This window comes from Osmia lignaria, chromosome 13, assembly GCF_051020975.1.
Source record: "Osmia lignaria lignaria isolate PbOS001 chromosome 13, iyOsmLign1, whole genome shotgun sequence".
Classification (NCBI taxonomy): Eukaryota; Metazoa; Arthropoda; class Insecta; order Hymenoptera; family Megachilidae; genus Osmia; species Osmia lignaria.
In genome coordinates this window covers 7,013,138-7,029,609 of record NC_135044.1, presented here as the reverse complement: position 1 = coordinate 7,029,609, position 16,472 = coordinate 7,013,138, and the positions used below count along the sequence as shown (strand labels likewise).

Sequence of the window (16,472 nt, the reverse complement as noted above, 5' to 3'; positions counted from 1 at the left end):
TGCAATGGTACCTGCAAGAAATTCCACTGACGATAATGTAGGAAATTTAACCAGTTATTGCAAGCACAAATGTTTAATCGTTCACTAAAATGCTGATTACGATATTAAACATCGATTAAGTAAATAAGTACAAATATTAGTTAACAAAAATAAATGTAAAAAACACTAGAGTTTTCAAATCGATTTCAGTAGGTGGCGCCACTAAAATATCGACGGAGTTAGTACAGAACGTCAGTGGCTCAAAACATGTCGTACGTTGTGTTGTCGCGTCATGGAGTAATTTTAAATGGACTCCAGTTATCTTGCTCGCGAGTGACATTCAGTTTCCTGAGTAGTGTAAGTGCTGCCAATTACGAGGCATCGTTCAGCATTGACAGAGGGTGCGTAAAATATCAGAAAATTCGAAACGCTAGGTGACAAGGTACGAGTTGTCCGTTTTGGAGTTGCGGGGGGGAGTATGTGGTGGTGGCAGCACTGGGCTTTAAATTGGAGAAGGGGAAGAGAGAGCGAGCCTGCGCGACAAGGACGCATGACGTTAGAATAACGGAGAGAGGATAACGTGAGTGAGATCATATCATATCGCCGGCGCTAAGGTGTGAGAAAGAAAGAGAGAGGAGTTTCGTTCAGCACCGCGCGATAGTCCGTGAGAACAAGACAGTCGACCGTTGGATGGAAGAAGGACGCGAAACGGTGAGAAGGAAGAGTAGATTCACGAGGGAGAGGCGACGAGTTTGTTTATCGCCTTGGTGAACGGCGAGAGCAGTCAGTGCGGTGCTACACTTGGCCTGTAGTGGTTGGAGCGATCGGTAGGTTGGTTCGAAAGTTCGGCTCCGTTTCTTCTGACAACTTACTTCGTGTAGTGCGTGGGTGCCGTCGTGTTTTCTCATGTCAACGTACGTTTAGCTTAGTTGAAAAATTTCGTGCCGGAAGAACATGCCGCGAACCGCTGCCAAAACATAGTTTCGTTCGTTCGTGTATCGTTGTGCCAAAAAGATCGGTGACATTTCGTGTTGAAAAAGCAAGGTTAGACCGCTGGAGGGAAGCTGCATCACCGCACGGTTCTACCAAAACAGGTAAGTCTTCATCATTTAATTCATTTAACGGACAATAAAGTCATCGATGTCGCGTTATTCATGGTTAACCTCCTGTCACTTTTATATCGACTGTTGTGTCTCTGCTGTTACTCCGTATTGGACCGTCCTCTCCGATGACCGATTGCACGCCTCTCGCGGCCTTTGTTTCCGTCAGCTGACACCGTTGCGTCCTCGTGTAACAGCAACTTTCTCTTCGCGAAACTTCTCCATATTCCTCTTTTTCCCTTCTTTCTTTCGTGGATCGGAGCATTGACTAAAATCACTCCAACGCCCGATGTTCTTTGGTGAATTTCTCCTCGGTTAGGAGTCGTTGATCTCTGTTCTTTCACTTTCGTCGAAAATACAGGTTAACCGCAATTCACGTACGTACGCGTTGCACGCGTCGCTTTGCAGCGTAGGGGGAAAAAATGCTGTGAAAGCAATAGCGGTCGGCGTTGGCGTTTCACGTAGTCGTGGCCGCGTTTATTCGGCACAGGCAGGCAGGCGTGCGAAAAATCATCGGTCGATGTGCGTGTTGCGTATATCGTATGCTAGAAGCGTCCTCGAAGAAATATACCCCCCTCCCACGTTGTCACGTTCTAATCATGCGGGCTTGAAAAACCTTTTAGCCCCGATTAACGCTCTTTTTTCATCCGAAACTAATTACGGTATCGCGATTCGTTCACTGAACACGTAGCCACCGTTTTTCCCACCAATTTCGCTCCATTTCTTTCGCTCGCTAAGGTCGTCGTCAGGAATTCAGTGATTGCGACAACCAGGAAAAGAAAACATTCAAACCCGGTTCCGGTTCGAACGACTTGTCAACCCTGTTTACGCGCGGTATCATCCAGATGCTCCGTTAGTTTTGAAACAGAAGTGTGTTTACCGAACCGACGAGAGTACGAGTTGGTGTTTGCAATGGTACATATGTACGTCTGAAGGTGTTTCATTAGCGACTGTGTTATAATAGTCTGTGTTTAATTAGGTATGTTGGTTTATTTTTCCTAGATTGGTAAGGAAACGAGTTTTCGCAAAGGTTACGAATCAAGTGCAACTAGTCTCGAATATGGTTTGTGCAATAAATTGGGGATTGTATAATTTCACATTTTCATAATATCGCTCAGTTCATTATTTAATATTCATTATACTTTTTAATTACATTAATCATTGAAGAAGATTGATTTTTAAAGAATAAGAAGAGGGAAATTAATTAATTGTTTGATTTTATTATTTTTTATTGAACTCCATCAAACGTTGGGCGGCGGACCATGGAGAGAGCCCCAATTTTAATCTAATTTTCTATTTCATATTATTTTTATTTTCTAAATGTTACACTATTTTACTAAAAATTATAATAATAATTTAAATCAACTCCTTATAATTTAATTAATACCCTTGTATACATGTTTTGCGAATTCGTATTTCGATTGATCCAGACTCCGTTGTCCAACGATTCAAAGGCATTTATAAATGCAACATAATGAGTCATTAGTATCCATTATAAGAACTGAATACTTCCGTGAGAAGATAAGCGGCATATCGTATTAGCCTCGTTGCACTTGAGATAAAAATCACAATAGAGGAAGTTGGCATTTTCTTTTATCAACTTTCTCTATCTTGAAAAGCAAATACAATCGCGATTGACCTTACAAACAAACTCGATACCATCATTGTTTCCGTGGAAGGTGTGAAAATTCATTGCACTTCGTCATTTGCAACTGAAAAAAAAAAGTTTCTTCGATATTTTGTCCATGTTACCTCGCGTCATACTTCATCGTGTCAGTTCGTACCTAATTTCTTGCAAGTTTAGCCTATTTCATAAATTCATATCAAGCAACTTCAGTACCTGGAAGTTTATCGTCATGGTGGAAGCGTCTTATCAAGCATCGTGTTCTTTTTTCTTTCTTTTCATGGAAAGAAAAAGCACACAACCCACCGTTTAACGAAACAGGTAACAGTGCACACGATCGCGAGGTTGTGTGTTACAATTTTCACCTTAATCCCCCGGTAATTTCGGTGTGTGGCTCGAAGTTAGCCAACCGAGCGTTCAAATCAGATACGTCTTATCGAGGTAACGTTTTTCTTTTTTTTTTTCTTCTTCTTTGCTGATGGACGTCGGCTAAATTACTCGAACTTGTTCCGTAATTAGAACAGAAATATCGTGCAGCTGTTCCTCGTGGCTTATTTCACGCGACAAACTTCCACGTTCCCGCGGGTAATTAGAATCGAATCGTGTTTCATTCGATCACCGGGTGCCTACATCGTACAGAGTTCATTATGTTTTCTGCCTTGTAATTGGAAGATTCCCCGAGGAAGACCTAGGAAAAGGATAATTGCACGTGTTGCAAAGATTTTAGGGCAAATGTTGACGACTTTTTGTCACAGATTGGCATTTCACCGGTTAAATATATCCCCATTCTGACGTCATCCACGACATCTGTAACTCTAGGGCTTGTCACCGATCCGATTACTCGTTAGATAATGTTATACGACGGGTATGTTCGATCGCTGTTCCTCATGGGTATGCATCGTTGCCCGGGGGGCAGAGAGGCTCGGTTACAGTGTCGGGCAATCATTGCGAATATGATGTTGTGGGTCAGTAAGAGCAAACATTGGGGCAATCTTTCGTGGTAATGCGATAAATTGCAACCTAACTCAGCCAATGATTGCTAACACGATGATGTAACGAGCGAGGATGATATTATATCTTGGTATTACAAGTAAGGATGATTAGACAGTCTCTCAGAATAATGTGATACACTGTAACCTAACTCGAGCAATGATTTTAAACACGATGACCTCGCAGGTCAGTAAGGACGAGCATTAGGGTAATCACTCGAAGCAATGCGATATAATGTAACCCAACTCGGACGTAGTCTCAGTTAATGATTCCAAACGCTATTACGTTACAAGCGTGGCCTGAGTTTTGTATAGTCAACATCAGTACTTAATTAACAGTCAGTTAATGATCTGTCTATTTGTCTCAAAGTTTCTTTTTTCCTTACAAAACGATTAATGGAAATGGATGGTAAGGGAAAATCGATGCAAGAGCGAAAAGGGTACCGGAAACACACATATTTCACGCGTCACTTCAATTTGCCTGTTAAACTGTTGCTCGCAATAGCAATAGCGATAGCAATTTCGCGAGCGGATCCAGTTAACTCGAAGCCAGTCGTAGAACTCGATCGGCCTTTCGCTCGTTTCGCGGTAACTATCGACAATACGACCAGGTATATCGACTTCTCCTCTTGTCTGCGACTCGCAACTTACTACTACTTGCCGAACTATCCGCGAATACACATTCGCTCGGATAGTTTGCGAGTGAAATTAGATCATCGACCGTACCCAACGATATTTCCTTCGCTCCGCTAACGAATTCGACTACAGTTCTGTCAAATTCGGACCGTAGCAATCTCGATTCCGATCAATTCTACTACTTATATGAGTGTTTACCGGTGTATCGGTTCCTCAACGATCACCCGTTCATCCACGTCCAACGATGTACCCTACAGATTGTCCGAAAATAATGGAACCTTGGTAATTGTGTGAAAAGGGGAAGGAAATTAACGCCGATATACTGTGTAGTAAAAGTTCTCTTTATTTCTCCTTGAAATCTTTGTCGCTTTTCCTTATCTCTTTCTCATTCGTTCAGAACAGTCGCAGCCTTATCGGCCATATTAATCCTTAAAGCAATTAACAGATGTCGCTTTCAACCCCCTTTCAATAAACATCCCTTAGTGAAAGGGTTGTAACCCTCGGACGGCGGATTTTAATTCAATTTTGTATTTTATATTATTTTCATTTTCTAAATTTTACACTGTTCCTTTGAAAAATTATTCTTTCAACGTATGAAATTAAGGAGTTCAAAACCGATTATTCATCGGGGGTGCCTATAAAAGTCAAGTGCTTATGTAATTCCAGACACTTTTGTAAATTGCCCTGATATTTTTTCTATCCCCTCGAACACAATAGCTTGGACGTTATATTTCTGACCCCTTGTCTCTGGGTTCCAATTCTGCTAAGGTCTCTCGAACCGAGTGACTTCTATCGACGAGCTTTAATTCAGTTTTCGAAATCCTTCGAAGCACGCTCTTCTCTGTACGTGGCACGAGAAAGAAGCGAATACCAGCATGGGTGTTTTTTGATTTTATCAAGTTTCCTGATCTGGGTTACGCAGGGCTTGACACGAAGAAAATACAAGGGAAAAGATTTTTCAACTTCTCGAATTGGCATTTTCTCGCAATTTTCTGTGTAATTGTTTTTATCCAATTCGAGCTCAGCAAGTTCCAGTAGTCGATAACGATTGTACGGGTGAAAATAGTATATTCGAACCTTTCTTTTTCCAATTTTTCCCTTCGATCATTCGAATTTTCAACGTGTCTTATTTTTACCCCGTTTTGATACTTATTATGTGGAAGAATATTTGGTATTCATTATGGGCGAAGTAAGATATCGTACGTTATCTTCTTCAAGGTTATCAAAAATAACAGCAAGACCCATTCTTCGTACTTTAAGACTCACTAAAATCCTTTGGTATGATAAATAGGACAGCACCGAGAAAGAGGCTTATTCCTTAAAACGAAACGGCACATAAATTCGCCCTTCTAGCCAATTTAAATAACACACAATGAATTTAAAAAGCATCATATGTTTAGTCTTCGGCAAACATTTGTTATTATTCTATTAGCGTCGCAATAAATTGTTCAAAAAATTGGGAAATAAAAATTTGATTAACACTCTTTCTTAGAATATTCTGTCCAAGTTGAATCATTCTGCATTATCATAAATAACCATAAAAATGCTAATAAGTCAAGTATCCGGCAGATTTGGAAAGTCCACTTGGCGATAATTAATATCAGCATACCGCAAGGATTCTACCAACATCCTTCCGATATCGTGACCAGAATGTCCGCCAAGTAACATCAGCATTTTTAATTTTTTCTCTTTCGTTTTAATTACAGATACATCCATCAGAAGAGCCGATGATCGGTCAGTGTGATCAAAGTGATCAAACACAGTGTCGTGTCGCGTCGCGTTTCAATTAATCGTAATTTTGTTTTAAACGTAACACAGTATCCTTGTTCCTCCTTCTCGTCGTTCGACACGTCGAGAAGTTCACGGCGATGTTCGAAAATAATTAAATTAATGAAAAATCGCGTTTCTGTCGTTGTATTCTTATCGTTAGTGTTCGATCGCGAACGGTGAACATCGGTGTTTAGGTATTTGTCTCTCTTTTATCGTCCTATTTGATCGTCGACGAGATGATCGTCCAAACGAGCACGTTGTGCGTGTTGGTGTTGCTGATCGGTGCCTTAGTGAAGTCAAAAGCCGAACCACGATCACGATCATCGCCGATTTACACCAATCAGTTTGCGGTCCATGTGCCGGATGGTCTGGACGCTGCATCCGAGATCGCCGAGAGACACGGGTTCGACAACTACGGACAGGTGAGCGATGATTCCTCCCAATTTATTTCAAACCGTACCGCATAGTTAAAATAGAAATTCCACAATTACTGAGTACAAACTTTCAAGAATGATTCATCAAACAGATGAAAGAAAATAATAAAAATAATCATGGTTAAATTATTCTTCAGTTGAATTAGTCACATTATTAAAAAAATATTAATTAAGGGTAGAAAAATGGTTAGAGACAACTATCCTACTAAAATGGATAGGTGTTTGAAAATTTGTACAGGTTTGTGATTTAATTACTATCCGGATACTTTTGAGCGATAGTGTACATACTCGCGTTAATTAAGAGCACTATTAATTGAGCATTTAAAGAGCTTTTATCTTCACCATCGCGCCCAAGTCACTTCTACCAAACAGTTCTCAATTAAGCACGTAATTTGAATACGGTCTTCGTGTACGTTCAACTCAATTGTAGGTACCTGTTTATCGATCGCCGATCAAAATCCATTATAAAACTTTTACGGGGATTGCTTTGAATTGACATAGTTTCGATGATGGGTAACTGATTTTCGAGTTCAGCTCGCTTGTAATTTAATACGTGTTACGGATAAAATTGTATTCAATCACACATTGGAGATTCTACTTCGGAGAACTGGAGCATGCTTGATTTTTAGATTGTATAATCCTTTTTTGGAACATTCCGTATATGAATATAAAAAACGATAAATTATTATATCTCCTGTTTTTTTTTTCATACACAGAGCGTTCCAAAAAAGGAAGTTCGTGCTATTTGACTGCATACTTAAATTTTAATTTCAACTTGGCTCTGATCCACTAATTTAAATCACAAATAGCACAGTCACCTCAACTGACGATCTAAATTCAACAAGGTTGTTTTTGCGCAGATTCAAATAATTATTACAGTTGTTCGAACCACAAGCTAAAAAGTATCATAATCATAGAGCTATAAATCGTGGCTAGTTTTTCTATGGACGTTTCATCATCTGCATACGCGATACCGTAGCTTTTGTGATCTTGGCGGATTCTATCGTTGTCCGTTCGTTTGCGGTTGTATTTTTATGCAGTAGCTCGCTCCTCGTCCTGCCGTTTTCATTCGGTCGCGTGCACGGAAATTTCATCGTGTTGTCAACTATCAAGGGAGATATTTCGTTCCTCTCGCTAATTTGCAACCCTTGTTATATGCCGCGGCGAGAAATGAAAAAAACATCGACGGAATTACGTTTACCGGTCATGAATTGCATCCGATATGCTATCTTCGTTCATTTATCAGAGCCTTTAGAATTTCTCGTTGCTACATATTCATTTGGTTACTTTATTTTATTTCTGATTAATTCCGACCACGTATCTCTATTAAATTTTAATATTTCATCATCCGGGTATAAAAATTAGTTTCCTCTTAATTTTTATCGAGGCATGAAAGTTATCTTCAGCTTTTTATATGGAGACTGTAGTCTCCATTATTATTATAATAATACAATTTTTATAATAAAACTTGGCTTTTCCGAAAAATGGTTGATAAAAGGTTTATCGACGCTTCGTTTCCTTACCACCTCGTAAAAGTACAGTATGCCGGAATTTTCCCGCGTCGTTTCTCCGAGTTTCCATTCTTCTCTCTCCGGCTAGAGTTATGTTTTTCCAACAACGAGTACTAACGGTTGTATCTTAGCGAGGGATGATGCCCAGGTTAAGCTCTGTTTCCTGTTTGCGCTGTATATCTACGTTTTATACGATTCTGGGCCACAAACTTGCCACAAATGCGGGAGAATCGAGAATCAATGAATAAAAGAGCGAACGCGAGAAAGAAACGGGAAAAGCGAAACAGGTGTTTCAGGAATAGTGGATGCGATAGGGGATAAAACTTTTTCACCTGTTTTATTTTATGGCAAATGTAATTATTTGTTCAGATAATTTTAAATTAGGATTTAATTAATGATATGTATTTAATTTCTGCTATATTGGAAGAGTTGCAGTCACTGAATATATTTAGATTTTATATTTATTCCAATTTTTAGAAATAAATTATTTTAAGACTTAAAAACATTTTCACGCCTTAAAATAATTTGTCTCGAGTGAACTCGCAAGAACAGGGTTAAATGGCGTGACTCATTCTCTGTTTTGATAATTAATCGGTCCTTTGGCTAACCGGTATTGAGATAATCGACGTCATACCGAGCAATCAGAGCAGTCTGGCAACGTGCACTTAAGAAAAGTTCCTTGAGCACGATATTAAATCGAGGTCGTGTACGGAGAAAGGATTTCTTGCACAGTTCCTTTGGCGTTTCTCACGTGGCCAAGGGTGTGGGTGCAGCCCAGCTACATCCACCGCCGCATACCTTTTCGTCGATATTTTTGATCTCGCTACACTTTGTGTACTCGAACGATAGAAGGTAACCCCGCGGGTCGTGGGATACGACACCAACGACCCCAAGAATCTTGCAAACGGATATACGTACGACCCGGTGTTATAGGATTTAATGGTAACAACCCCGCGATCATGGAATCCGATATGAACAACTCACGGTTTATGAAACTCGATACCTGTTACTTTGGGATTAGGGAACCCGATACGAATAACACGAACGGGGTAGAACAACGATAGGAATATCTTAAAACGTTATTGTTTTTCGTCATTTCATTCCCAAATATTTGGCTGAACTTTATTTTAGAATAAATTTTCTAATTAAGTCTGATAAATAATCCTCTATATTTGTATTTTATGCAACTGGTGAAAAGGAAGAAAGTAACATTTAGATAAAAGAAATTGGAGCTTCCTATTTTCTAGTCGAAAGCGTCGAACGGGTCAAAGTTCACGGGGAATTGACTCGGTTGGTCGAGGAATATTTTTATTCCCGTCGTGTGTAGGAAAAACATCGGGGACCGCGAGGAAGATGTTCAGAATGCCCTTGCATAAAAGCGTGCTTGTCGGATTTATGCCTCCTCCACAATTTCTGCGAATCGTTTCACCTCGACGGACCGAGGAAAATCAGTTTCCTTCCACGCCGCTCGCTTCTGTTCTGACGTTTTCGCGCGGAAATATCTTGCTTTCTCCTCGGCTCTAACAGCCCTCCCTTTTCCATCGTTCCTGTTCAATCCCCATTTCTATTTCCTTCGAATTAAGTTCGAACGTTTAAAGGTACCATAGGCGGAAACGTTGCATCTTACCTCTTCTTCCTGTCGATCCTAAAAAGTTTCATATTATTGTAACATATTTATGTAATAGCTATCTTATTCTTAATCATGGCAGGAGTGTTACAGAAGAAAGATAAGAAGGAAGGAATAGAAAGCATTTCGTCCAGGTTAAGGAATGTTGCAAGAAACTGCCACAAGGCATCGTTCGAACACCTTGATATTTCTGCGACAGCAGTTATATAATTTTAGAAAGTAATAAACGTAATTAAACATAATATCAATGGCAATGCCATGGACCAAAATTATATACAGTAGTCGAAGGATATAGTAGCCACTCGATGATTTCACCCCTTTGAGGCTTTGGGGTGGGTTTTTTTAAAAAGCGAGGAATTATAGAGCGTCAGTGGTATTCTTCATGGTTTGTTCGTGTGATATAGCTATACTTTCATTGATTACTTAGGCGGAAGAGTGGAATGTAGGAGCATGTGTGAATAATAGGGGTCGACTAACTCCCCTATCCACTATTGCTCATTCGCATATGTAAGAGGGACTGATGTTCACATAATTCAATTGATGAGTCGAAGAGCTAAAATATAGCTTTAGTTTAAAATTTAGAAAATGAAAATAATATGAAATATAAAATTAAATTAAAATTGGGATTCTCTCTATTAGCAATTACTGTTAGATTCTTTTTCTATAAAATAAAAATTATACCACTTTTCTGGGGTTTTTTAAAAAAATTCTCTTGTATACGAATGGGTAGTTTGGCGAAGACTTGTGAGAAAGTACATGGGTGTAGGTGTCACAAATGTCCCTCTGGTGGTGATCGCGGACATTACTGCCACGTGTGCGCCAATTTACAGGCTTTTAAGTGAAGTATCATGTTAACACTTGCTGCTGCGTGTGCCTGTGTACGCATACACTCGTAATATCATGAAATCACGCGATCGAGTTAAAAATAATGGCGTTACGCTTTCCAGTATAAAATCATAGTGTTGCGTTATACAACGGGTTCAATCAGAAAACTGTTCGAATAACTTACGAAGCAAATCAACAGCAACGTTAATAATCTGGTATCTACCACTTCAAACAAACAGAAACTTATTTTTAATCTTTTGCTGTTCAACTTTTTATTTTATTGCTCCTTATCTTATTTTTAATTACCATCTTTTCAATTTGTTATTTTCCACTGTAGATTGTGTACTGGTTTCTTTTCAAAACTCTGCTTCAAATTTCCATAAATATTTCTTCTTGCAACGATTGCTTTGTGAAAAAATATTTTACAGGTAAATCGACGAAACACTTGTTCCAATAGTATTCATTCATTCATTCATTCATGAATTATAATGTAAACATTTGTCAATGTAATCATTACGTAAAGGATGATAACACTTGCAACTTGTTCCTTTTGTTTAATTATCATGAATACGAATGAAACGGCAGACAATCTTACAATTATCTACCGCATCGTTAATTCTTTCGTTATTCGTTATAAACAGGTTTTAGCAGTAATTCTATCTCGGTACAAAGTTTGATTTTAACAATCTATGATGCATACGCGTTAATGCGTCTACATAATTTAACGAACGTAATACTTGTTCCGATAATTATGCATCGTTTGATTATAACATGTTAGGTAATTAAATTATCATTTGGTAACATCAACATCTGTTTGCTTATAAATTTAGAACAGAATTTATTCTGTACATTGAAATCATGTCGGTGGTTTAAAATAATTCATTTCAAAGATAATAAAATTATTTCTCTTCATTTTTTAAGAATAATAACAATTATCTACCTTAAAACCTAAAGACGAAAGGAAAAAATTTTATTATTATTGAATGGTGTTGACTTAAAATGTGTCTCGTATCTTTTGAACACAGGTATACATATGTGTAAAATCTTTTTTTTTCTTTTAAATACATCAATAACAAATGAATCAATTGCTGATTCAGAACGGTCTACCATACATCTTCTTTAAACATCTACTTTAAACAATTTCAAGTGTCTTGAGCAAATGTCAATTCCAAGAATGAACAACAATGGGACCAAAGATGGATAGTATCATTTCCGATTGATTCAGTACTCGAACTCTGGAACTACTTTAAAGGAGACAAGTTGTAAATCCCGTTACCTTGTCCAACGTCAGCAGGCAATTGAACAAAAGTTTTTGCATCGATCACTAGTCGTACTGAAACAAAGAGACTGCCCCGTCACGCGGTTCTGTCGAGGCCCGTTCAGTTGCGTGAACGGACCCCGTATATGTTGGTAACCTCGGGACCAACAGAACCCGTTTACCAGAGATATACCGTTGTTGGTACACCGAGGGAAAGGGGACAGATACGGTCATGTTTGAGTATAAGGCCCAGTTCAGAATACCTGTTATTACATTCTTCGTTCTTGTTATTACACGTCTTCAAGATTATTATTAAAGAATTAATCTTGCTCTAGTTATAATTAAAAAAAAAAAATGGTACTTTTGCAATTTGTCGATCACTGAGTATCCATTAACTTTTAAAATTTCTTTTTTATTTTTCTGATTATTTAATATTATCAACATGTGAATCTACCCTGTGGTTAAAAGACGACAATCTTCCTTCCCTATTGAACCATGTTGTAAATTGTGTTCCTGCGATAGTAGTCGTTGGTGTGAACGGGATTTAAACCTCAGTTGCTGGTTGGAACAGAGAAACAAAACCCAATGGAGAACATACCGGTATCCTTGTCTCTTTCCATCCCTCATTGCTACTTTCCCTTTGTTCTCTTCCACTCTCTTTACTACTCTCGATTTCTGTTCCGATCCCTTCTTTTCACTTCCTGTTTCTCGTTCCACTTTTCCCGTTCCGTCTGATCGCCAGTTTCTCTTGATATTTCTGTTCTTCCTGTTTTCCTTTCCCAGCTTATCTTCCTGCTTTTGTTCTGTCTCGTTTCTCCTTGTTTTTCTGTCTTGTTTCTCATTCTTCTGCTCCTTCCTCGTTCTACTCTGTCCGACTACCAGCACCCTTTTTATTTCATTCTTGTTCCGTGTTAATTTAAGCATTTTTCATTCGTCGTTTATTGTACTTTGGATGATTTATTAGGCTCTTCTTATGTCTTGTTCAATTTCCAAGTGTTTTACATATGTTAACAATTCATTTTCAGTTTTTTTGGTAGAGATGAATTTCACAGAGAAAATGGCAATTTAATATGTAATCATCTTGGAAGTTATAATTTGTACGCAAGGAAATTTTTAGTGACTGTACGAAGGCTGGGGTTAAATGGGGTTAAATTTTCATTAGGATTCAAAGTTTATTTCTCATTTTTCATTCCGCTTTTTTAAGCAGCTGATGTATCATGTACTCGAGAGAATAGCAAAGTAGGTTCGTGAAATTAAGGATATGAGTAATGTCTCATGCTTACGTTTTCCATGCATGCAAGAGATTTGCACCGGATGCATACGAAATTCAGAAGACCACACAAATGTTGCTCATTAGTTTTCTTACGGTTACATTAATCCGTGGGAGAAGAAAGCAGAATACAGAAACAGGTCTAAATCAATGCTGAACCGGTTGGAGGATAATTTTTTAATTCTTTGTTTTTCTGAGATATACTGGATTATTAACTGTCTGAGAAAGTTTACCCAAGTATACGATATTTGTGATTTCGAATTTTCATCTTAAGCCTGTGAATTTCAGAAGGGATTTCACTTATTTGCCAACTTTGAGAGGTGTTTCTTCTGCTTCAAGGATAACTGGTGCAAGTTTAGATACCCACACAAATTTATTAAGTAGTATTGACGAGGCCTTGCGTGCTTACATACCTCTTGATTGATTATAATATCAATAAATGTGCAAAACAAGCTTTAAGACACTTTTTTTAGGCATTTATTTATCAGTACATTCTGTGTGTTATTATATATAGATAGTTTCTTATATAAATTTTTACATTTTTCGTGTACGAATGTAACAGTAAATAATAAATAACTGGACAAATTTCATTGTTTCAACAATTTTTTACGTAACATTGCATTCTGTTTTCCTCTCAAACAAAAAACATCCTACATCCGTTTAATTACAGTACGGTAAAACGTGGCGTGGTATAATAACATGCTTGTATATCATTTAATATGAATGTTATGGTGTAATCTTGTTGTAACATTTTAACGTCGGTACAGAAACGCGTAGCATTATCCAAATATAAAATAATCGAGCCACACGTGGAGTGGTAAAAATGCATAATGTTTTTAGTAACGATAAATGAACAGTCGTAAATAATAAATTTTTCTTTTTTATTTTCCAGGTATGTATAACGACCATTGTAAATGCTTGAATGATCTGATTGTTAAACCACCGTTCAAAGTAAGCAAAAGTTTCTTAATATTATATTTAAATAAACAATTCAGTAAATTTAATTGGAATCGATTGCCCGATTGATTGCAAAATTCATTATTAAAATTAAAAAGTGATTTGATTGAAATTGTAAAAGAAAAAAGTTTTTTTACAGAAATATATTTTTCATAAAATTGCAAAATTGACATTTGAAAAAACAGATGAGAAGAAATTCGAGGATTATTTGTGACTTGTAGAATTTCACTTGAATTTTGCAAAAGAGAGGGCAGGACATAAGACGGAGAGAATGTAGCGAATGTTGTTCGTAATGAAAAAATAGAAGACGAAGGGAATAGGGAAAATTCTATGCATCCGTAAACGAGACCGTTTCTCACGAACATTTCTCTATTCTCTTCCATTCCAAAGGTTGGATCATGAGTCGATCGCGGAAACACGTCTTCTCGTTGTTTGCGCGTACTCTCGAGAAGGCAGGCTATGCTTTGGGTAAATAATTCAAGTCGCGACTACCCGGAATAAAGAAGCCAGGATATCCATCCAACGGCGAAACGTTTGAAATCTCGAGTGCCTTTTTCCAAGCTAGATTCTCTCCCTCACGTACGATTGTTTTTACTCCGGCGCGTTGCAACTAGACGAGTAGCTTCTTAAATTAAGACCCGACTCCGTATAACATCTTGAATGTTAATTAACACGGTAACGCCATGAATTCGTCTGTTTAGAAGAATTTATGTTAGGAATAAATAGAAGTTTCCATTTCCGTATCATTGCTATGGCAAAAATTAGGTTAATTATAAATTATCTAATTTCGTATTTTCACATTTAAGTTTTCCATATACTTTTTTAACGTGATCATATTTTCGCCTATGGGTTAATTCTTCAAAATTATATTTGGGAATTTACTCGGAATAAACGAAGCTTATTCATAAAATATGATTATGGAAAAGAATGAGATATCAATTAAAAAAGAATAGTAGAAGGAATCTTCTTGGCACGTAACAAAAGTTTCAATGAAATATGGCCCGGCAGGAATGAACGCCCCATACCATAGTTAACTTGTTAATGGCTACGCGCGCTAGAGTCAGCTATTTAATTGATTCATTACTGCAACTGATGAAAGACACTGAAATATGTCGAAGTAATTTTGCAAGGTAAATTTACGTAACTTGTGCATCTCTATTAGTTCATCCTTTATCATGAACAGCATGGCTTTAATTCAATCTTTAAAATTTTTTTTCAAATTATCTTCAATTATTTGGACATGGAATTATAACTCTTTTAATTATATTTGTCGGGATTTTAATCACGGTAAAGTGATATAATTTGAAGCTCTTTTTTGTGGTAATGTATTTGTAGCTCAGAGAAATGAATAATGAAGATAAATTTTCCGTCACTGAAAAGTTGATTTAAAATACAATAGGAACAATGATAATAATAACACGAATAGAAATGTGATTATTATCGCTAAAATGTTTCTACTGTTGCTGAAATAAGTAATCTTCTCTTTAACAGTTTCACGCTTATTAAACAAGCACACAGAAATTTATATTTATAAATTTATATTGTATTATGGAATCTTTTGTTATTTTATTTATTCTTTGCTTTCATTGTATTTGTATTGTATCAGGACATCAATAGATTCTATCATGGAACATTTTTCAAAGTAACAAAAGATTCTGTATTGCAGTATTATAATATATACAATACTATAATAAAATAAAAAAACTTATACTTAAAAATAAATTTCTGTTCAAGAGTGTACGAAAATGTTGCAAAATATTGTTATAGTACAAAATTAACACCAATTTCTGATTTGTGCAGTTAACACGTTTGCACACGTGTTAATTATTAAAATGGTCAAAGATTTATTTCAGCAACGAGATATCCGAAAATCTTACCAAATCCTATTAACACTAAAGTTAAGTTCTTGAGTTTGCAGTTTACCTGCAACACGATCGTATATCTTTCGGATCGTAGGGACAAGTGTCGTTATCACGACAGGTGCGTGAAATTTACTTCGTGCTTAAAACCTCGTTGCTAAATGACCAGGCATACATCTGACACCCAAGATGTTGTGCATTGCAATTTGTAACCGAGTTTAGCTAGTTGGGGCAATCTTGTGACGTCGGATAAATGCGTGTATACGGAATTTGGTAAATTGCTGTTTCAGTCGCGGCTGTTGTTGCTGTCTCTGAAACCTTTGTGAATGTTCCTCGACGAGTTTCGCAACTTTTACACGGTTCTTTGCGCAGATTACCATAATTTACCTTGGTTATTCAAACAATTCAAGTGTCGTAATTTATATTCATTTTTTTTTTTTCTTGTTTTCCCGACACTGTACATACAGTGGATCAGGAAAATACATATATTGATACTAAAAAAAAAAAAAAGAAATGACAGTTTAAATTCCAATTTACAAGTTACAAAATTTGCAAGTGATTCATTAACAAACAAGTAAATAGGAGCTAATACTCTTGATAACGTTACTAAATAAGTCCATTTTGTTTTTTCCG

At 37.2% G+C, this 16,472-nt stretch overlaps 1 protein-coding gene across 2 annotated transcripts in view; it reads left to right on the top strand.

Moving 5' to 3' along the window:
• Positions 1–225: 225 nt before the first annotated feature.
• Positions 226–16,472, top strand: part of Fur2 (furin-like protease 2) — a 210,733-nt gene continuing 194,486 nt past the window's right edge. The window contains exons 1-2 of one of the 2 annotated variants that reach the window (XM_034319967.2): positions 226–1,073; positions 6,035–6,520. In XM_034319967.2, the coding sequence (XP_034175858.1) occupies positions 6,335–6,520 (186 nt within the window). In that variant the 5' untranslated portion in view covers positions 226–1,073; positions 6,035–6,334. The remainder of the gene's footprint in view (positions 1,074–6,034; positions 6,521–16,472) is intronic. The other variant, XM_034319968.2, reaches the window with a different exon arrangement.